The sequence below is a fragment of the Phalacrocorax carbo genome, chromosome 1 (genome assembly GCF_963921805.1).
Source record: "Phalacrocorax carbo chromosome 1, bPhaCar2.1, whole genome shotgun sequence".
Taxonomy (NCBI): Eukaryota; Metazoa; Chordata; class Aves; order Suliformes; family Phalacrocoracidae; genus Phalacrocorax; species Phalacrocorax carbo.
Window position 1 is genome coordinate 171,292,024 of NC_087513.1, and position 22,653 is coordinate 171,314,676.

A 22,653-nucleotide genomic window follows, 5' to 3' on the forward strand; every position below is an offset into this window, starting at 1 on the left:
TGTATGTGTCACCAACTTCTGCTCAGTACTCAAGATTCCACCTCAGAGCCATTTATCTAAATTTTTCCTTTTTTTTTTGTAATCATCAGATAAATCAATTACAATAACAATTAAGACTGAACATTACACAACATCAGAGATAGCTTTGCCTCCTTCACAGAGCTACCCTTTGGAGAGGGCTCTGGATTCTACTTCTTCCCTGAATGACAGTAAAACAAACTATATTGCTATTAGTTGCATGAGCCAGTTGTTGCCCAAATTTAAAGAAAAATTCTTCAAATAAAACAGTAAATCACTTTCTAATATCCTCTGGACCACTAGAGGCCCACAGCCTGCATGGAGAGAACTGCTGTGACGATGGCTCATCAGCTGTGCCTGTATCACAGATGTGTTTGCATCCTCTAGCACTGCTCAAAACAGCCACCTAAAATTCACCCTAAATTCAGCTGTTCTGCAATAATACCTCTAACAGAAAAGGGCACACAGGGGATTACTCTGGAAGGATTGTAAGGGGTAAATATGTTTCCTTTTTAAAATTTGCAAGTTACAATGGTCCTCGAGGTTTTGCAGAGGTAATAACAGCTTTGGAGCAGCAGTGGGAAGCTAGCAAGACACCTGAGGGTATCTCGAACAGCATGAGGTGCCTTCATTTAGGAACTAAACTACATCCCATTTAATAGGGGAGCTTAGACATCTCACTCACACAGCAGGCGTTCAGTCTGGAGCTGTATCTCACCCACAGTGCCCATATCCCTAACAGGGCTTTCTGCCCTGATTTCATGTGTTATAAAGAAAATTGTGCATAGATCAGTGTGACACTGATGCTAACTTCCTTAGGCCACATCTGTTCCCACCAGCAATAAATGTTAATGCCTCTACCCTAGAAGATTATCTTCTCCAATGCCACTGCACATTAAGTCATAAATATAAATTGACTCCCAATACCTGTAGCAAAGAATATCAGAGAAAAGGAAAAATGCAACCCTTTGCAATTTACAGCTCACAGAAAGTCTGTATTTTTCCTAAAACTCCTGTGTCCCCTGAAAATCAGTGACAAACATGAAATAAATCTTGGATCGGAGCAACAATGCCAACTTTAAAATAGCTGTGATTCTCCCAGCTATTTTTATAATGGGTAATTTCTCCCTGCAACTTCAGTACACAGCTGCACAAATATTTCTGTAGGCATCAGCAAGGGGCACAGTGGGGCAGAAATGAGCAGTAAAGGGGAGACAAAGCTAGGGACTGTTTAAGCTGACACGGTCTCAGCTATACTCTCAGGTAAACCATTATTGAGAAATAGGCTCTGTTGCTAGCATCGCTTTCCTATAACATGCTGTGTAACACAGAAGATAACCTACACTACTAATTAACTGTGAAATTTTAGGTCATTTTTTTAAAAATCTCCCTCTGAAATGAGAGTCTACATACAATCATCCAAACAGTGTATTGCTGTTAAATGCTAGCAAGATTAGATTAAATTAAGCAACTTCATAAGCATTGTAAATTGATAAAAAAAAAAAGCATTACCTGTCCGTTCAGGTGTTAGTATTGCTTTACTGGAGGTTTTAGAGAAGCTGGGACTATTAAAGCCATTGGTATATGGGGTGAGTCTTGCAACAGGGCTATAGGGAAAAGCCAGGGAGACAGGTGTAGAGAAGAGGTTCCGCCATCGGCTAGCTGTTACAGATGCGAGGGGGAGGGGGGAGGGGAAAAAAAATATTTACAGTTATAAATAGAATAGTGCTGTTAGAGAGAAAAATCATCTCATCTTAATCTGTGCATTATACATTTTTTCACTTATAGCAAAAGGTAAATAATGGTCAAAGTTCAGCAGCAAAACAGAGGACCAGCACAGCCTTCTACATCTAAAAGTGTGCTCCAAAAGGTTTTCGAGCAAATACGCCTTGTTTAACTTTTTATATATATACACCATTCTGGTATATATTTCTTACATACGTCACTGTGTGCCAACACACAAGTAACAGAAGAAGTAAAAACCACTACAGTTAATAGAGAAACACAGATTAAATTTGTAGTGCTCTTCAAGGAATGTTCATGGCAATCAATCACCACACAATTGAATTAGCAGTTAAATTATCAGTTATGAGAGTTCAGAGACCACACCGCAGTAAAAGATGCTTAACCATCAAGTGCTAAAAACAACTGTAATCCCATAGCAAGCTTTTAGGCTACCACATTTTTCTTTCTCTTTTTACAGCATCAAATTCCTGATTACATAAACATGACATTTTTTCATTGTTTTTTGAGGATCAACCAAATTATAGAACAGAACACCTCTTTTTCTACATTTTGCTTAGAACAAGCTTGCAAGGCATCTGGTCTGCTCAGTAACACTGCAGAGAGCTAAAGGTTATTTAATTTACATTTTCTTAGCTCATTGAGTAAAATATGCACACAACTATCCTTTGGTTTGCCTATTTTTTTCACATGTGCTCAAATGGTACAATAAACAATACCTACACGCTCGTCAGAAAAGAAGTAAATAGGAGAGATAAAGCTGTTTTAAGTAGAAGAAGGCAAAATTTAAAAAATATCAATTTCAGAAAACCCATTCAGATACAAGCACAAAACCAAATTATACTGTTACATGTTTATTTGTAATAGGAGCTATTTTGTCCTGACAGATGTCATGTACAGTGATACAAGGAGGGAGCTAGGAACGTACCTATACCTAGCTTAGAAATCAATAGCATAATCTTGATGCTTAGCAGATGTACTTTGCTGTGTCAGATGCCACACACTGGTTTTCAAAACTAGAAGAGACCAAAAGCCCTCAGAAGCTGTTCTCCATCACACAGCTAGTTAACACCACAAATCTGCCCTGTTATTTGGACCTGTTGATCTGCTCATTTAAAACACAGATACTCAAATAATATTGAAGCTTGCTCTACCTCAAAACCCCCAGTGTTGACAAAATGAGTTAGCAGGACATAAGAACTTTATTATTCCTTCTTGTTAACACCAACACCAAGCAGCTGTGAGAACAGCAGGGATGTGTATCTCGTTGGTGGGCTGTCAATCTCACCCTTGCAACCTTTTGGAGCAATCGGTTTGTCATCAGTCCAAAAGATGCTATTTCCTCCCTATTCTTTTTGCTTTGTCCCACGCAGAGGTATTCCTGCATTTGTAAGAAATAACCAGCCTTTACTACTCTTCCCACTTATGTTACTAAGGTTGGAGTGAAGGCAACCACCTGGTTCCAGCATGGGCACAAAGCAGTCTGCCAGGGAAGGGGAGCACCTGCAAGGCTCCACCTCTGTGGGAGGGAGCTAAACTACAGAGTAGTAAGACATAAAAATGCAGATTGTGATCTTTGCTGTGCCCTCATCACAGAATTATTGCAATTCCCTCATTTTTCATGATTCTAGTTCCTTCAAGCTTAAAGAAATCTAATGTCTGAGATTTAACTATGAGTAGCATCAGCACCACTTCTAGGAAACTGCTCGATGCCAAGCAACATGACACAGACTTCCAGGCAGGGCTATTTGACCTTAACATTCACTAACGTAATCAGTTCAAAAGTCAAGCATGCAAGTGTTCCAGGACAAAAACAAGAGCAGATGGACACAACTCTACAAACTAGTAATTAACACAGAACCCTGGGGATGAGATTAACTTGAAAGGAATTAATAACTGCAAATTGATTTGAGGCATTCAGTGCAAGACATGCACACGACAGAGTGGATCTCAATATCATACCCACAGCCAATATTTGTCACCTCCACTAGAAACCATCAGTAAGGAGCAAGGGATGACAGTTCCTTGTGATTTTATTTTTCTGCCTAACACAAGATCCTGTTTTGTAGCAGCCTGATCATTTGCCAGGCCAATTAGCTGCCATCGTGTTCTCACCCCCAGATGTGGTCAACTGTACAGCACAAATAAACATCATTCATTACTCTCTACAATAACTGCTGTGAGCTGGCCTGCTAAGCACAAAGCAACAGTTATTGCGGCTATGAAAGCAAGAACCCACACCAAGAATATAATTAGTATTTATGGCAAAGCAGATTCCAAACTCCTCTTTCAAATAATGTGTGTTTTCAGGGAAAGAAGGACAAAGAAGCCAAGAAACTCTATCTACACTAATCTCTCTATATACTAAATATACCAACATAAAATATCCCAATTTCTAGAAGTTTTGCCACCTGCCTAAAAAAATAATCTTCATCGTGTTTAAGCATCAGCAAAGGACTAGCACTTTTTAGGCATACAACTAACTCCATTGTTTAGGATCAAATACAGAAAAATGTTTTCATTAGGTTTCAAATGCAAATACCAATACACATTGTGTACTTCTGCAGTATTAACAAAGACACCAAAATTAGACTTACTGAAGTCTTGTGCTAATGCCAAAACCGAAGAAGTATGTAGGAAGCAAGGGCTACAGGCATCTTCGCAAACAGATAAATTAATGTAATTTTTGTAAAATCCCAAAATGGTGCAATGGATAGTCAGTTTAGGATATATATTTTGCTCCAAACTGATTGCGAGACTGCCCTGGTTAGCATGGTAGAACACCACTATGGTATGCATGGATTTGCTCTTCGTTACCCATTCCCAGTAAGCTGTTTCCACAGATTGAGACAATGCTATGGAGAGGAAAGCTTCTAAAGAACCATCAAGAGAAAAGAAGTCAATCTATTTGATTTACTGACCACAAAGAGTTAAATGCATTAAGAATTTGAATTCTTGAATCATGAAACCCTTGGCTTTTCACACCAACAAAAGAACTAATATTCTCTAATACAATAAGCACAAATTGTCCCAGTCAAAGTCCACAGACTGGAAGTGCCCAATGTTTCAGGTATTATTTCCTTGGTTCTGATTAATTCTTAGTAACTAGACTGCTGATAACATACTGCTTTGCACAATGTATACTGTAATATTTTAAAAAAGGACTTGCCAACATGACTACATAATCAAACAATACCTTTCCCTTAAAAAAATAAAATCAGCAAGGAGGGAGCCTGTTCATAACTTCAAAATATTTACTAACACAACTGAAGGTTTAAAAACTAATTAAGACCTTACTTCTATAACTTCCCTGGAGACATCAAAATGCTAAAATAGACAAGAATAGTAAATCACACAGAAAAATATGAGCACACAAACACAAATATTCACCATACTGACTCCTGTGAATAATCAGCATTTGATAAGAACTCATGGAAAAATTCACACAAAAACCTGAACAAGTAAACAACTACAGAATTGCATGGCTCAAAAGGAACAAGAGCACCCTGCAAAATGAGAACATGCCGCACCCTATCAAAAGCAATTCCTTTACTCAAAGCAGTTTTTCATTTTAGCTGCATAAGGTACATAATTTCTAAACATATAGAAAAGCATGATTTTGAAAGTGAAGATGAAGTTTGCTATTCAAATCAATGGGAACATTCATAAACTGGGACATGAGGTATAAACAGCACAGATTCTCATTACATTGCTTTAATTTTGTGGGGTTACACTGATCTAAGCAGAGACAGATCAAGTACATGTCCTGTACTTGATGAATCAGATATACCTAGGACATCATATTAACCAAGGATATCAGGGTTTCCAAGAAACTAGAAGTACACGTGAATTTTAAACACCTTCAGTTTTCATAACTCCATTATGAAACTCAGTGAACTTAGTTTGACAGAACAGTAACTTACTGTCACTCTGAGCGACACAAATGAAAATATTTCTTTGCTGTAAAGACAGAAAACAATGAAGTCATAAATAACTGTGTTGTACTACTGACTAACCATACTAAACTGCATCTGAGGAGCTATCTAGCTTGTTTATTCACTCAATTAGCTTAAGTTTTATATATGCTTTCAGGCCAGAGTCAAAAATACTTTTAAGCTCAAGCTAAAAATAAATTAAATTGCACATATGCAGGTATTTGAACATGGGTACTAATTACACAGCCTGAACAAAAACACTCTTTTGAGCCAGCAACTGGAGGAGTATTTACAGCACTGTCAATCCAGTAACTGCAAGTTTTGAACACACAGCACTTTCCTGCCAACATACTTTCCTCAGAGCAGGAAACCCAGACCACTTCCCTGGTGTGTTCTGCACACGTGCAGTTGCACAGCAGCCACGCTGAAAAGGAAAATAGCTCTCTTGGGAGTAAAATGCAGAGTCCTGCATGGGAAACAGAATTATTTTGTTAATCACTGGAGAAATTCAAGTGTGTTAGAAGGGAATTCAAAACCCACTCATTTTTTACCGTAGATAAGAATATCTAAACCAGCTAAGGAGTATCACCTGTTATCTCCCTCTTAAAAATAGGTATTTAACCTTCACAGAATCATAGAATGGTTTGGGTTGGAAGAGACCTTTAAAGGTCATGTAGTCCAACCCCCTTGCAACAAGCAGGGACATCTCCAACTAGATCACATTGCTCAAAGCCCCATCCAACCTGACCTTGAATGCTTCCAGGAACAGACAGCCAGAGTTAGAGGAGATGAAGGTAGCTCCCACTACTCACTCGATAGTGCCATTGTTGGGACACTTGCTCAAGAAGCAGGAAACATGTTCTCCTACTGCTTACCAGCCTGAAGAGATTTACTTACGTCCCTGGAAAACCCAGAGCTCCTGTAAGAACTTCAGACAGTCTGAGGTAGAAGAGAGGTGCTAGATCCACAACTGCAACCAATGTGGTGGCGCCACCGTGCAGGAACAGGTCTTCAGGTAACTAAGTTTTCAAAGCAAAGACTTAGTAGATACTGTCTTTTAAGCACCTCAAAACACAGGGAGCTTAGAAGAACATACAATCCTTAGGCCTGCTTCACATGGTGAGGCACTGTGAGAAGAGGAGGACTGTTTACACCTTCCAGGGTTTATTTGAACCCAGTGCTTCCAAGATTATAAAACACCTAATTTTTTTTTTTAAATTAAGTTTTTAGGATTTGTTAGTTAGAAGATTACAAGTTCCAGGCCCAAGGCAGAATTGTTTTCAGCTCTAGTAACTGTGAGTAAGAGTATTGCATTGTACTTACAAAGCTGGAAGTTAGTCTAGGGCCTGTACATATTCCCATCTTGTTGAATGCTACTGTACAACAAATGTCTCATCTTTTCAAGCAGCACGCTCTTAGTTCCAGTCTCCCACAGCTGTGGTCATCTCAACAGCTTGCTCCAGCACATACGGTTTCCTAACTACAGCTGTAGCTCCCTCAGCCATCCAGCTAGTGGTAGAAACTTCGTACGATTAATGCACATTTTCAGTCACATTGAATCTGTTCTTGCCTGAAATAATTTCCGTGCACTAAAATAACCAGCTCACAAAATGCGCAAGGCTTGTTTGCTGTTTCTGTCCCTTGATTTCTTGGTCAAGACAGGCAAAGCACCCCCTCTTCCCCAGCTGCAATGATAACAGAGAGAAAGCCCCTAAGTCCAGACTGCACAGCTTCCAAGAGTCAGTGAAGAGGGGTCTCCAAGCTACAATTCAGTATACATCCTTACCTTTGAACCTCCATAATTAGACTACAACAACTGAACAAATATATACTTACATTTTTCTTTAGTTTTGGTTTTCTACACAAAATCCTATGGCTTCTCAAGCTCTTAACATAGGTCAGCTAGTGAGAAACTACATAGCAATGAAACGGCTTCAACTGTCTTTTGCAAGAATCAAATTCTCTACAAAATTCTAAGTTTTCACAGTGGTTTTAATAGTCAATATACAGGATTACCATGTACAGTAAAAAAGAGATTAAACACTTGTTCTACTTTAAAATAATAAGTAGCAATCAAGCTCAGCTTCAAATGTCTAATGAAAACAACAGCCTTTATCGTTTAGACACAGAGTGGTTGATTAGTAGGAGCTGAGAAAATTAATAAAGATTGCCCACTTTCCTCCAAGCCTGGGAAAACTGAAAAATGTTAGTTTTACAAGTATGTGAGAACTTCAATTTTAAGAGTATGTGAGAACAGGGAGTACCTGAAAAAGTTTGTTTCTCCAGTCACATACAGCAAGTCCTTTTTGAAAAATTATATAAAAAGATCTAATATTAGTGTGGAATGAGAAAGTAGTTCAGTTGTTATATATTGGTACACAACTGCTTAAATATATAGAGCTGCAACAACTCATATACCTCAAGAGCTGCCTCAGCAAAACTGGCATAGGCCTCTTTTAAAGATGCAGTCAGAAAGCCTGCCTAAGTTGCAGTAGTTTCTACGACTTTCAGCTAGAACAGCAAAGCTATGCAACCAGCAGCGGTGTTTGGCATACTACAATTGGTGACAAAAATGTAAATCTAAGTAAGATTCAGGAACAACGCACTTTGTCTGACATATTCCAGTTGTGCCAATGACTACTTATCCGTGTGAGCAGGGAAGATTTATATATTTTTCAAGACAGATGCACAACTGCTCTATTTCAATGTAATTCAGTGAAAGGCTGACCTGAACATTGTCTTTGGACACATTACATACTGGGAAAATGACCTCACTGCTTTCCAGCTGCAGTCTGCTGAAGGGCAGAAAGACTCTAACCACCATTCTCTGACCCAATCATTAAAATTATTTTATGACATCCAAGTATTCAAAAGACTAGAAAGGAAATGGAATTGAGAGGTATGAGCTACCTCCTACATAGCGCCTTAGCTTTGGAGAGTTGGGGTTTTTTGTTTTGGTGGTTTTTTGGGTTTTGTTTGTTTGTTTTTTTAACTTGCCTCTTTTTTTACAGCAAACTTTTCACTGAACAGCTATATAAACAGATATGCAGGGAGGCTTTGTGAAAGATGTAATTGTCTCAGCCCCATTTTCTTTCTCCATACACAACCCTCCGTGCATGTAGAGGTCCAAAAGCAAATTTTCAGAGCAGAGGTGATAGACAAACTTGCTTCCCAACATCCCTTTCTGAGTAATTGGAAAAATTTTATACTGAACTATTAAGCCCTAAGCATGACCTAGGGCCCAAATGTCTGTTGCCTCCCCAGCTCCCATACACAGCAAGTGCCATTTTATGTAAACTGCCAATATGATGCATTTTCATTCCGTTTGGTGGATTCTTAACCAGAACCTATGAGCACACAAGCTCTCACATTTCAGCTACTTTGAGATACACCTTCCTCAGCAGAAGACTCATTCTCATATATTACTACATAAGGTAATCTGAAACGAAACATATAGCTCCAGAGTCTTCTACCAAACTATCAGCATTTCATTCATCAAGGAGAGGGTTTACCCATGTTCATTTTAGGAGCCTTCAAATAAAGAATTAGGAGTCTTCCAAAACAAGGAATTCTTACCCAAGTGCAATGTAAATGCAAAGAGACTACAGAAATTCACAGAAGAGGAATCCAAAGGTTAGGAAATCACATCTAAATCAGAATTCACTTCTGGTTCAGTCAGTCTCTGAACTGGAAATACATCTGCGAAGGTGTTGGGACAGGCATGTATGTTCTTTCCTCATGTTCTCAATTTCTTCTAGTAACTATTGATGGTGCTTTTGGACGCAGGATTCTGTGTCAGACAGACACAATAAAGATGTTCTTATGTATAGACATTGATGGCTGACCTAGTCACCACAGGATGCAACATACTCCAAAGAGAAAGGATGGGACACGATTCACCTCACCTCCACTTTAAAACAACATGAGCTGTGCCTGTTTGCCTGCTCTGTCTACAAAGGCAGCCAAGCGTGACTGGCTCGTATCAGAGCCTGTATCAAGATCCCTGCATATATTCAAACAAAATTCACCCTGACAACATTCATTATAGGGAACAATAAACAGACCTTAAAAACAGATTTCAGAGATTGCATTCAGTTTTCCCTTTTTCTAAGCAATTGAAAAAGACAACACTCTTGCAGCACTAGAGCATGGCAATGTTTGTATCTATCCCACTGAAACAGCTGTGGATATCCAATTAAAGGTATTGAACATCAGTTCCAGTTGAAAGTGGAACCTTTGCTGCCTTCCTACAGGCTAATGCTTTACCCCAATCCTCCCTATACCATCCTCTCGGCTGTACTGGTACAGTGTACCAGCAGGTAAAACTGTCCTTGCAAGACTTCATGCTGAATCAGATCAATCATCTGACCTGTATTAAAAAGACCTTTTTGTTAATTTATTTTTTTAAGCAAGGAAGAGTTCCTCAATCCCCTTTACCAGGAAGATGGAGCCCAGTTGTACCAGGGCATTTAAGGGAGAGATGGATAAGCAGAAAACAGCAGCAGTAAGGTGGGGCTGCCAAAGACAATGTTACTGCCGGAAGAAATGCTTGTCAAAGAATAGCCTCTACAATATGTCTGAAGGCAGGTGAAATGAACTCAAAGTCTGACACTGAATGTACAGAGCAAAACAACAGCACTTTCATATTTTAACAATTGGCAACTAAAGAGGGATCAAAATGGTAACTACCGTACAATGTCACTCAAAGAGTAAAGATCTATCACCACCATGTGCACACAATGCACATAAAGCCATAGAAACATCTTCAGAGAATCCCAGGTTGGAAGGGACCTCAAGGATCATATGGTCCAACCTTTTTTGGCAAAAAAGCACGGTCTAGACAATATGGCCTCCCTTCCTCCAACTCTTGCCATGCCAGTCGGGTAGAACTCCTGCCTCAGCCTGTTCTGGCTGTAAATTATCAGATCTCTGGTTAAGCTCATGTGCTAACTGAGATGGACAAGGAAACCACCGTCTAATAGTCTCAGCTCATAGATCTGAAGGGGGCACAATTCCTGTAGGCACAAATAAAGTTAGAAGTGGAGGTATATCCCTGCCAAACAGAAACCAGCTTACATTCCCATGTAAAGGGATGAGAGGAAGACTCAACCACAGCAACCTAAGATCATCTTATTCCAAATGTAGTGGATCCATAAGAGATTTGCAGTTTTGTTTATTGCACACAGTAGAGCAGAATGTCCCAAGAGCCCTACAGAAGCTCTGCAGAGGCTGGTGCATCTACCTAGAGAAAGGTAGGACCGTGGCAAGAAACTAATGTCACCTCCACAATCAGCATAACTTGAAGTATTTGAACAAATAGTTCAAATAACCTTGCAGAAAGCTCCACACCACGCTAATTAAAGAGTGGTTGCTCCACTCCTCTAACATTAAACAGGTGTCTTCACACAGACATTGCTATTGCAGTCTACTGTATAGTAAAGCATTAGATTTAAGCAAAGTAGTGCCAGAAGTTATGGCACACATACCACTTTAATGCCATTTGAGCGTCATGATCAGCATGAATCACATTTTACTCACTAACTCCTTAACACTGTCTGCTAATCCAAAGGGGAAACATTTTGGTTGGCACAATTTGTGACAGTTTACATTTTCCTTTATAAATCACAGTTCTATCACTGATTACGTGCACTCTAACATTACCACTGTGAAAGAGACATTCACATTCTGTAACGTCACCATAAGCAAAATCAGAAATCTCATTCTCATTGCATAAGCATTGGGAAACTCGTCCCAACCTTATTTGAATTCATTACCTTTGGTAACTGCTTTATCTGTATTTCAGTGACAGCGTGATACAGCCAAATCCTAGACAGTACTGTGGAAAGCGCATTTTGCAATCACTCAATGCTGGCTTAAATACTCCATTTGTCTCAATACTTGACAAATAGCAAAACCAACCAAATTTTGAACCAACAAATGTATTTTTGTCTTTAAATACTGGCTTTCAGGTCTGAGGCGTCTCCCAGGTCTGAGAAATAGTATGCCTGGGTCTCAGGACACCTCTTCACTGCCTGCTGCTTGCAAAGCCCTGGTAACCTTTGTCTGCCATATAACTCACACCTTTTCCATCCAGTGGACATTTGCTTCACAGACCAGTATGACATATTCTCTCTAGGTCTGAAACATGTCAAGGGAACGTCTGCAGATAAGAAGCAGCAAGGAGTATGCAGCTGCAGGAGTGACCTCCACAGCCTCCATAATTCAACACTTTCAGCATCCTCATCAGAGATGCTTGCCCAGTATGCAGCTTTTGCCCAGTGAAGCGTTGGTGACCAGCAGTTTGATAGCTACTGTGCTAGATTATTGACACCACAGTTCTGTGGAGCATAGCATTAACAAAAATAGAAGGAGGACCTAAATCTGTTTTCTCTGCTCAAAACTGCCATACTCTCATAAGCTATCAGAGATGTGCCTATACTGGAGTGGGAGCAATGACAGATGCTTGTGGAGGCGGAAGGAGGTGCAGTCTTGGCAACGTGACCTGAAATCAGGTTGTTTGTAGGGTTTGTATTTTACAGTTGTTCTTATGCAAAGGTTAGATACAGCTATAGAGTGCTAACCAAATATACACAGTTAATATTTCTTATTTCTGTACAAAATGTATCATTATGTCACTAATTTTCAGGTCTGCTGTAAAGAAACAAAGAAAGTGTAAAGTCTAAAGCCAGGCCCATAATCTAATAAAGATATTAAATGACAATGCTAATTAGACCGCCTTAGCAAGGAAACGAAGCAGAAGTTCCTTGTGTCCCAGTGGAAGCACTTGCTGTCCCAGTACCAAATCACAAGGGTGGGTTGTTCCACTTTAAGACAGAGAGTAGTTACCAGAGTACCGATTTTGAAAGACTCTGCAAACCACTTTACAGAAAGGATCTGGGGAGTTGCAGCTCTACAAACCTTCCTGGGCAAGTCCCCTGGGCCATGCTGAACCCTCTAACTCACCACCCTCACTAGCCGAGGTTCTGCATCAATGAAGCTTAATAATGCATGCTGGGATGGGGGGGTTACTTGTAATCTGGGCCCATGATCATTAATTTAGGCACTTAAGTCAGCACTTCATCATCCTAAAAAGTATCTGGTAGTAAAGTTCACTTAAGAGAAATCTGGCCTGCCACTTCTTTGGACATGGTCATCTATTATTCAGGAGCAGGCTTTCAAGCTAGTAATCCATCTGGTACACATACTGGGTATGTGACTCTTGTTACAGGTCCTCCTCTTCCCCAGCCACACAGCTCTGTCCCTTGGGGCTACCCTTACATGTGGGGTTTGCCTCAGCATCCAAGGGGAAGGAGAAGTAGTTTCATGTCCCCTATTCACCAAGGGGCTTTGTCCACCCCTGTACAAGTCATGTAGGTGCAGAGACAAATTTTTTTTTTTTCAGTTGCAGTAAATGCTGGTAAAAGTAAACTAATTTCTGGGCAGTTCTCTGTCAGATTACTCCTTGAACTACTACTTATGACAATGATACTTTTCTAAGGCATCTCTCTTGCAGTTCAAAGGTACCTGATTCCCCAAACCACTTTACTTCTCATATCCACTCAATTCTTTGAATTACTTAACAAAGACTAAGTAAGTCTGTTGGTGCAGGGGTATTTTGCCAACACAACATAGTAGGACCTGTAGTGACTCTTACACCACCGAGGACAGTTGTTCTCTATGTCAATACTCTACAAGCATCGACATGAATTAACAAAGTTATATCACTAAAAAGAACAACCCTACACATATACCAGGGACTTCTGCTAAAGCAGGTCACAGATTCACATCTTCTCACATTCTTGATGAAGAAAACTATGCTACATTCAGGTCTCCAGCACAGACCTGCCCTTCCTGACATGTGTACAACAGCAAGAATACCCCATGTAGCTCTGTACTGTGTGCCAGAACCCTGTGGTGTCAAACTAAGCTTTGCAAAGTCTTGCGCAAGCAAAATCTGACTATGGGGAAATCAAGCTCCAGAGTTTTAAACAGTTTGTACTGATCACTGCCAGCCAAAGCATGAACTTATTGTAGTTTCAGTCATGTGGGAACTAAAATACTGAATCTCAGCTTATAATATTTTTAACCTCAAATATAAAGCAGAAAATTGCTCTCAAAGTGATTTGACATTCATCCCAAAATGCATACAATTAGTAGGCGAAATTCCTTAAGGAACTAACATAAGGACAATAAACAAATACACAATCCACAAGAAAGTCAGTTAAAGACTTCCAGTGATTGCAATAGGTTTTGGATCAACATAGGGTTTTTTCCTACTACATTTCCACTACCATAACTTTTCTACTACTTCTATCTAGTACATGGCATTACAAAAGCTTATCATAAAACCATTTTTTAAATACTATTTATTTAGTTACCTCCCCTCCTACCATAAGACTGGAGACACTTCACTTGATTCTTGTCTCAGGTTAATTTTACAGTGGTGGAAGGCCTGCTTTCAACAGAATTAGTTCCAGTTTACCACAGCATAAGCAAAGGCTGGAAATTAATTTTTTTGGATGAGTAAAAATTTTCACAAAAGCTATGGTATGGGAGCCAATCTGAATTTTAGCCACAGGAGGGGAGAGGTGGAGGAAGAATTTTTTGTAAAATGCAGCACCTCCTCCACCCTCGACTAATTTTCAATGTTCAGATTTGACCTCCAGTCCTACTAAACCAACTATGCTCCTCTCTGTTCCTCCCTGTCAATGGAGGAAGACAGATCTCATGCTCTGGAGATGTCTCTGTTTTTCAGTTAGTCCCTTACTTCAAGCCTGAAGTTTAGGATGACTTAAACAAAGTAGTATGAACCTTATCTTGAAGGTACTTACAGCATGTTTAACACAGAGACATATATGGTAGCTAGAGATGATGTGAGCTGAAAGTTGAAATATGATGAGTATCATGACATTCATTCAAGCTGGATCCAAATGACAGCTATACTGATGTATATCATCCCTGTGGCACTGCACTGCAGTGCGTGGATGCATTGGAGCTAGGCTGTTTGATGCACCTCTGCACAGTGTAGACAGGTTGTATGCATTGACAGGATTAACTCTTAGGGTTTACTTATGTTTTGATAACACAACAATGAGGGGTGAGGTCTTCTGTGTGCCTGTATGTGCTCCATATACAAGCTCACCCTTCAAGGCTACTAAGAACATGAGAAGCTTTTATCTTGTCAGCAAGCTGCTTTCTACATAGCAAAAAAGTACAGGTCTTGTATATTTTCTTAACTTCACTCTGAGAAGGAGGCCTGTTTTCAAAACCAGTTAAACTAATATGGCTTTTTTTGTGCAGAAAAAAAATCCCCCTGATCTCTTGCAACTGTACATTAGACGTCTCCAGTTTAATCAGCCAAAAGGAGTTTTAAAACCCCAATGATAGCAGTGCATCCACTCTTTTGGAAATGCTGTTTTCATCCCTCAGAGAACAACAGCTGCTTTGTGATCTCTTGAGTCATTGTGTCTTTGTACTGGTAGATCTAAGATCGTCAGTGCCATCATATTTATCTTCCTGTGCATTCAGTACAGAAGCTGAGTCATTGCAATCACAGCAGTCCCACACAACTCTGCTGGACAGGCTCCCTTTCTGCAGCTTTGGTCTCAGGAGTTGAAAAAAAAGACTTGAGAAGACAGTAGTAAAAGTGCTATTCCAGAAAACAAAATAAAACAAAACAAAACACCAAAACCAAACAAAACATTACATCAACTAAAACTCTTCACAAATATATAATTATTAGGCAAACATTCAACCACAGTGTAAACAACACCCACCACCACCACCATTTTTAAAAGCATGTTGAAAGGATTATTTTATGGAATAAACTGGATTTTTAAAATATAGATTTCAAGCAGGACTCAGCTGCCAGTCACAAAACAGAGGAAGTTGAAGCAGCGCCTCCATACTTTAAGTGCACACTTAGGGGATTCCTCTAGGACAAAGAGCAAGGCTACCTATCTCTTCTCTGCTTAAGAGGTACTAGTTCAACTTCTCTTGCAGATCAGAGCTCAGCTACTACACCGGGTACTTTCACACTCTTCTGCTGAAGAGGTCCAATGAATAGACTAAAGGAATAAGACTAGAGGGTAAAAAAAAAGGCCAACAAACAAAACAAGAACAAAAGACTTATCTAGTGGTTCGTACACTACTTCAGGTAAGGTAGCTAGGGTTTTGCTCCAGTTAATGTAAGAGAACTTCATTTCTATGTGGCACGCAGGATGTACAACAGTTCTCCTAAATGGACACGTACTGTACTGCTAAACAGATACGCTAACAGCAATTCGAATCAAAGATGTAAATTTTTTCTCAGGCGAACTGGCTGCAGGAAAAATATGGCTAATTACATTTCCTAATTTAAAATTTCTGGTAGCATACACAATTCTTTTTTCTTTTGTACATTGCCATTTGCAGCAGAGGTAAGCATAAGAGGTAAGGAACCCCTTCTTGAATAACAGAATCATAGAAGGACAATTTCCCATCTTTCTCTTAACAGTACGGGATAATAATTACATACCAGGTGGAATCCAAATATGTGTGTCTGCTGTGACATAACTTCCTTGATCATTTACCATTACATGAAAAAGATTAAGTAATTCAAACATTGACCCTAAACTACATTTTTTCTAACCTTACTGTTCAGTTTGGAATTTCCCCTACGTCCAAGAAAGACCGTTAAACACATTATAGCTTCCCCTACAACCGTATCTTCCTGCCGTCTTTATTCACAGGTTAAACCTCTGCCAGGAAGGTTTAGCAAGGGAGCTTCTCCATCTACAGTTTCTGACTCTGACACCTTCTTCCAAGATGCCACGCTCCTTTTCCTTTGCACAGGTACACCAGCTGCCTATACTGAATCGGGCTGGAAAAGCTAAAAGTTAGGCTTAAATCAAGGTCAAAAGCAGCACTACCCTCCAGGACCCCTGTGGCTTTTGGATAAATATAGCAGGTGTCACAGTTATGTGCTTATTATGAGAAAGTGTTAACACTATTGCCCAAAGCAGAAAAAAAGACACAAACCCCTTCAAACATAAAAGACACTGTAAAATAGGGTTTTCATACTTCTAGAATGCCAAACTGGAGAAAAAATCATGGTAGTTTAGAATTAAGAAAAGATCTGATAGAGGTTTAAGTGACTGCCAAGTATAATAGAGTTCTGACAACAAAGTATTAAGAATAGATCCTCTCGTGCAGAATTAAGATTCAACACCAACCTAGAGTCACATTAAGAAGAATTAGACCTTTCTAGAAAAATGGGTAAAATAACACATATCTATTTGATACAGATACCCATTACCATTACTGTCACAGGGGTCAGGGCTTCCTCAATGACAATTTTTAGCTTAGAGAGACTAGTCTCTTCAGACCCCCTACAGAAAGATTGGTTTCTCCTGGCACTGACTCAGAGCAGAGTCCTAAATTTAAGCTCCTCGGGGCTGATGTCACACATCTCAAGAGAGAGACTCCCTATGTAAACTTCACCTTGCGAGTACCTCCCAGAAGTACCTATACTGCAGCAAGACCCATACACTCATTTAAGAAAGAGTCAATCCTTGCTCCTTGCAAACAAGTAATGTAGGTATAAGCTGACAGAGGAGTATAACATTATCAACCAAGAGTACAGTACAACAAGGCAAGCATAAGAATGGCACGAAAGACATGAGTCAAAGCACTGAAGTTGCAGAAGTACTATCAATAGGTTGGATATTAGGAAAAGGCTCTTCCCCCAGAGGGTGGTAGAGCCCTGGAACAGGCTCCCCAGGGAGGCAGTCCCGGCACCAAGCCTGACGCTATTCAGGAAGCACTTGCACAACACCCTCAGAGATACGCTGTGAATTGGGGTTGTCTTGTGCAGGGACAGGAGTTGGACTTGATGATCCTTGTGGGTCCCTTCCAACTCAGGGCATTCTATGAATACAATTATTACACTGCCACAACATCCTTTTGCCCAAGTCTTAACTTTTCAGGGTAAAAGGCACTCTACAGTATCTTTTAAGCATTTCCATGACCAAAACCAGTCATGTCCACAATAAGCAGAAATGGACTTGGACAACAAAGTTTGAGATGTTTCTTCAAGCTTAAAACCCATTTGTTTCTTCCAAGTAATTACCTCAGATTTATCAGCACCCACATAGGCCAAAACCAACAAAGTTGGTTTTGGACCAAGTCCAACACAACAAGAATATATGTGCCTACTTACAAACTGATTTTAAAAAAAATCTGTACATAAAGATCCATTTGTGATTATTTCATACCCACTGTTTCAAAAGATGTTAAGAAACAACCAGGAGGTGCTCTTAACGTTGGCTGTATGACTGCAACACATGGAACAGAAATGACAAAAAAGAAAACTGGTGACACTACAGAGGAGCAGGCTGAAGCAACGATTCCCTCCATCACTCCATATTGTCCTATTTCATGCTGGCCTACAAATTGCTCTCTCCCCTGCCTTTCCAACAGGTTGGGAAGAGGAACAAAGAGCATTGAGGTGGTCTGCTAGTGTTTCACAGAACTAATTGAGGGACATGGTGGATTCCTAGGTAGAAAGGACTTTAAGGCCTTAGGATGTTGAGCCCAGTACTCTGTATTTGCAGGCAACAACATAACAGATAAGGAAGTTGCTCTCACCCACACACTACAGGCCACAAAATCCTTCTCTGCACTCATAAAAGTCTTGAGACATGTTATGGAGAACCTTAAGCGATAATACTCAATCCTACTCTTTTAGTAAGGCTATACTGCGGTAGTACCTTGAGGCCAATGAAATTGGAATTACATTATATGAGCCATTCCTGAAGAATAAAACAAATGACAGCCCCTAGTCCTAACAGCTTACTTTCATTTCTGACACAAATCTTTACATGGCTGTCAAGTGATTTTAAAAGAAGTAGCAAGCAGTTAATGCTACTTGAACTCCATTCACATGCTAAAAATATGCAAGTGCAAGTTATCTTGCACAACTTATTTTCTTGTGTGCTGATAACTTTTCAATGACATGATAGCACCAATACAAACCGCATACAGAATTTCTTCATACATAAAAAACAATTCTAAACAGAAGACAATACAACAAATACATACTACTGTATGATGGATGCAAAACCTCAAGAGCCATATGCCAACATGCTAATAATTTAAGACCTATAGCCTGAAGCTACATCCAGAATTCATTAGAAAAGAATTACAAATTTTCCTTCCAAAACCCTTAAAGTACTTCCAACGAATTAACAGCTAACCTATTAAAGTCACCTGCAATGTTAATACATGTACTGTTGAAGAGATCAAGTTCATTACCAATAAAAACAATGTTTATTAAAAAAACAACCACACTAACACATGTATCTCTAGAGACAAAAAGAAATAAACTTTCTCTCATAGGATTGTTTCAGGAATTCATCATTATACCACAGACCTTTCCTCCAAGTGTCTACAATGTCCACAAGCAGGTTTTGCATCTCAGCTCCAGTTACAGTCAGCGGAGAGCTACAGCACAATTCAGCTGCCTACATGCAGGCAACTCGTGTCATTTAGACAATTGGTCAATGCATTTCAAAGGCATCAGTGCCGTCTATAGGGACAACCAAACCTAGTCCTGTCTTTCTATTGGCTGTAATAGGAATTTAAATACTGTTTGTTGAAGCCAGGAAATGGCTTGTCCTCCTTGGCCGGATGTGAAGGCAACTGCACATAACATGAGGAACTAGAGGACCAGACACAAGACATTGGTCAACACAAGGAAATGGCTGTCAAGCTCCCAAAAGTGACCACACAAGATGGCTGGGTCCCACAGGGATTGAGAGGGGTTCCATAAGAAACAGCTGAACATCACAGGCAGCTGAATGGGAACACCAGGGACCTTTTGGGGCAGAGTCCTGCAATGTCAGCAGTGCCTTGGCAACCCCATCCATAACACCATTTAAAGCTGAGATAGCTTAAGTAACAACACCAGAAATACCAAATCTGAGCACAGATGTAGCAAAACCAGGAACAATGGGCAAAAGGAATCAGGGACACATTGCTTATTCAGGAGGAGAAAAGGACAAAGAAAGCAAGGAAACACAATGAGTGGGCAAGGAATATGCATGGGAAATTAAGAGAAGGGGGATGAGAGGCACTGGCCATCTGGAAAAAAGCTGCTGGTCAGCCTACTGGTCTGAGCCAGCCCTGTGCCTAAGCAGTCTCTTCCTACTTCTTACTGAACCGTTCTCCTAACTATTCCTCTGTGCAAAGGGTGTCCTGGTGTCTCTGTGCCACGTGTATGAGAGACATTCCAGAAAACTTCAAACCACACTAGCCAGCGAGCAGGACGCAAGGTCTGTGAACCCGCTATCAAGCGACTACAGGTCTACAGGCTTGACACTGGAAGGACTTTTGGTCTAGGACAGTGAGTAGATGGGTCCATATGAGTATGCAGGTGAGGTGCCAGCAAACATCAGACTAGCCAGTGCCTAAGACTGGAGGTTTGGGGTCCGGATACCACAGGGACAACAGGTCTAGGGGTCAGCTACCAGAGAGTGGAGGTCTGGGGTCTGACACTTGAGGGACCGTAGGTCTGGGCAGGTACACGGGGAGTGCATGTATTAGTGCAGGTGTGAGATCTGCCATCAAGGCTCAGCCTTACAACTGGTTGGACCTGGGAATAGGGAAGCGCAGCAGCACCTAGCAGACTGAAAAGCAAGAGTCTCCTGGGTCTGAGATTCCAACAACTTCAGCTCTGAAGAAAAGGATCAGTGAACTCCCTTTTGTCTTGAAGCCCACCAGATTTGGCCACTGTAAACATACCTCAAATGTTTAGACAGCTTCATTTAAACACCTAGAGTCTGGAGCAGAGCTCACCCTTCAGCACAAAACAGCAGGGACACGATTCAGTTGTCTAATATCAGAATGTAATAGCATTTGAGGTGCTCCAGCTGGTTCAGATGAATGAGGTTGTTGTGCAGCTCCTGTATTATACCCTCCTGCCCCATGTGGATATCTCAAGGACCCAACGGCATGTCAAATTATACTTGGCACCTTTGTTAAGATAAACGAATCATGACCAAAGTGACTGCTGTTAATTTAGGCATACCAGACACATGCCTAAAATTAAGTAGAATAAAGCTGGGCCATACCACATTCTATGAATTCACATCATAAATGCTTGAGACCCAAGGACAGGGTACGTACAGTCAGATACAACAGAAACAGCTTCGTGTCTGGCTCTGGTAACTGAGATGCAAAAAATCTTTCCAGGGTTGACTCAGTCACCCAGATTTGCCTCTGTGATTCAGATGCAACACAAAGCAATACCCCATGTATCTCAGTTAAGACCAGCAGACACAAACTATTGCATTTACACGAACTACTTCACCAGTGTACGGACTCTGGCACAAAATTGTTGTGCCTAACTATTACAAAAAAATTCACATCAGCTACCAGTATGTGAAAACACACAAAAAAGAAACCCCAAGTCTCCTCTTTGTCTCCATTCTAGAGACTGAACTTAGGCATCTAAACAAATGATTATGAGCAAGATCTGAAGTGCCATGACTGAAGAAATAGAAGACAATGAGACCTCTGAATGAAAGGCATCACGGCTTAGTAACCCCCCAAAAGTGAATATTCCACAAGAAAATATTTTCTGTAATCATAAATTTTACCAATATATCCCATCTAGAAGTAAAATTAAGAAAATAATATTTTAGGGGAGATTAATGAAAGAAAATTATATGACTGACTTGGGAATTTGATTTTTATAAACTCCTATGTCTCTGTCATTCATACTAACTTATCCTCTGCCCTGCAACATAAAAAAGATCAAGCAAATCTGTGAATGTCAAGGCCTCACAAGTGTTCAGAGTAGAGCTTACTAACTACATTTCATTATCAGGTAGAGTCAAAAAAGTTTTATTGTATTACAAGAACTTTTGCACGATCCCTAGGTAAAAGCAAATCACTGGTGTAAATGTTGTATTTCGACAGAATATGAGCAGAGGTATGCTGGATGTGGAACACCTGGTAAAGCAAGTACAAATAATCAACTTCTTTCTAATATATTAAAATGCAAGGTCAGCTGCCAAGGTGAAAGGCATATTTACAGGGTTACAGACTATATCCCAGAAGTGACCAACAAAAAGATACTGAGGGGTCATGGCATGAAACAGTCTGAACAGAAGCTTCCTAAAAGATGCAATGCTTTGAAGACAAGAACCAAAGTGCTTCCAGAAAGTGAAAATACAGAAAAAAGCCCATCGTTTCAGGAAAGATGCAGTGCTACCTCTATATACCACAGGGGGGAGGCTCATCTACATTCTGAAATATTCCTACCTCTCTTCTGCAGACATCAAAAATAAGCAGTGAAAGAAAGTCAGCATGTAAGACAAAAGCTATGACAATAATTTGGGGACTAGCAACCAATGAGCAAGACACCTAGACTACCAGGAGCAAAAATTAAATGACAGCTTCCAGGACAGCCCAGTTTTGAAAAGATCCTCTTTTCCATGGAAAAAATACCTTCAGAGGGTAAGCTTTCAAGCACTCCCAGATCCATTAATAAAACCTAGGTTTATTTTTAGTTTCTGTCCAGGAAAGTAGTTGTATACTTTGGAAACAAAACCAGTGATTAGTACTCATGCTGGATAACAATAACTGTGCCCATATTTTTAGCATAACTGCCAGGGTTGATACTACTATTATTGCTTTTAGACATATGCTGCATTACAGAGTTTGAGCTTATATTGCAAGCATAAGTTATTCTTATTTTAAATAAGCCTACTGAAATCCTCACGTAAAACTTGACAATGTTTCCAGCTGTTTAACGACCCACGATGACCTGATAATCCCAGCTCAGTAACTAGCACGGATTAATAGAACATTTACCCATCCTGTTTTAGGATGTATCTTCTCAACTGAGGTAAGATCCAACACCACCTCTCTACAAACTTTTACGCAGTCTTCAGAATTCAGCATCTTGTAAATA

At 40.1% G+C, this 22,653-nt stretch overlaps 1 protein-coding gene across 2 annotated transcripts in view; it reads right to left on the reverse strand.

Moving 5' to 3' along the window:
- Positions 1 to 22,653, reverse strand: part of SLAIN1 (SLAIN motif family member 1) — a 53,579-nt gene that overhangs the window by 21,509 nt on the left and 9,417 nt on the right. The window contains exon 3 of one of the 2 annotated variants that reach the window (XM_064440712.1): positions 1,531 to 1,680. The exons of the other annotated variant lie outside the window; for it this stretch is intronic. Within the exon in view, the coding sequence (XP_064296782.1) occupies positions 1,531 to 1,680 (150 nt within the window). The remainder of the gene's footprint in view (positions 1 to 1,530; positions 1,681 to 22,653) is intronic. 2 annotated transcript variants of the gene reach the window in all.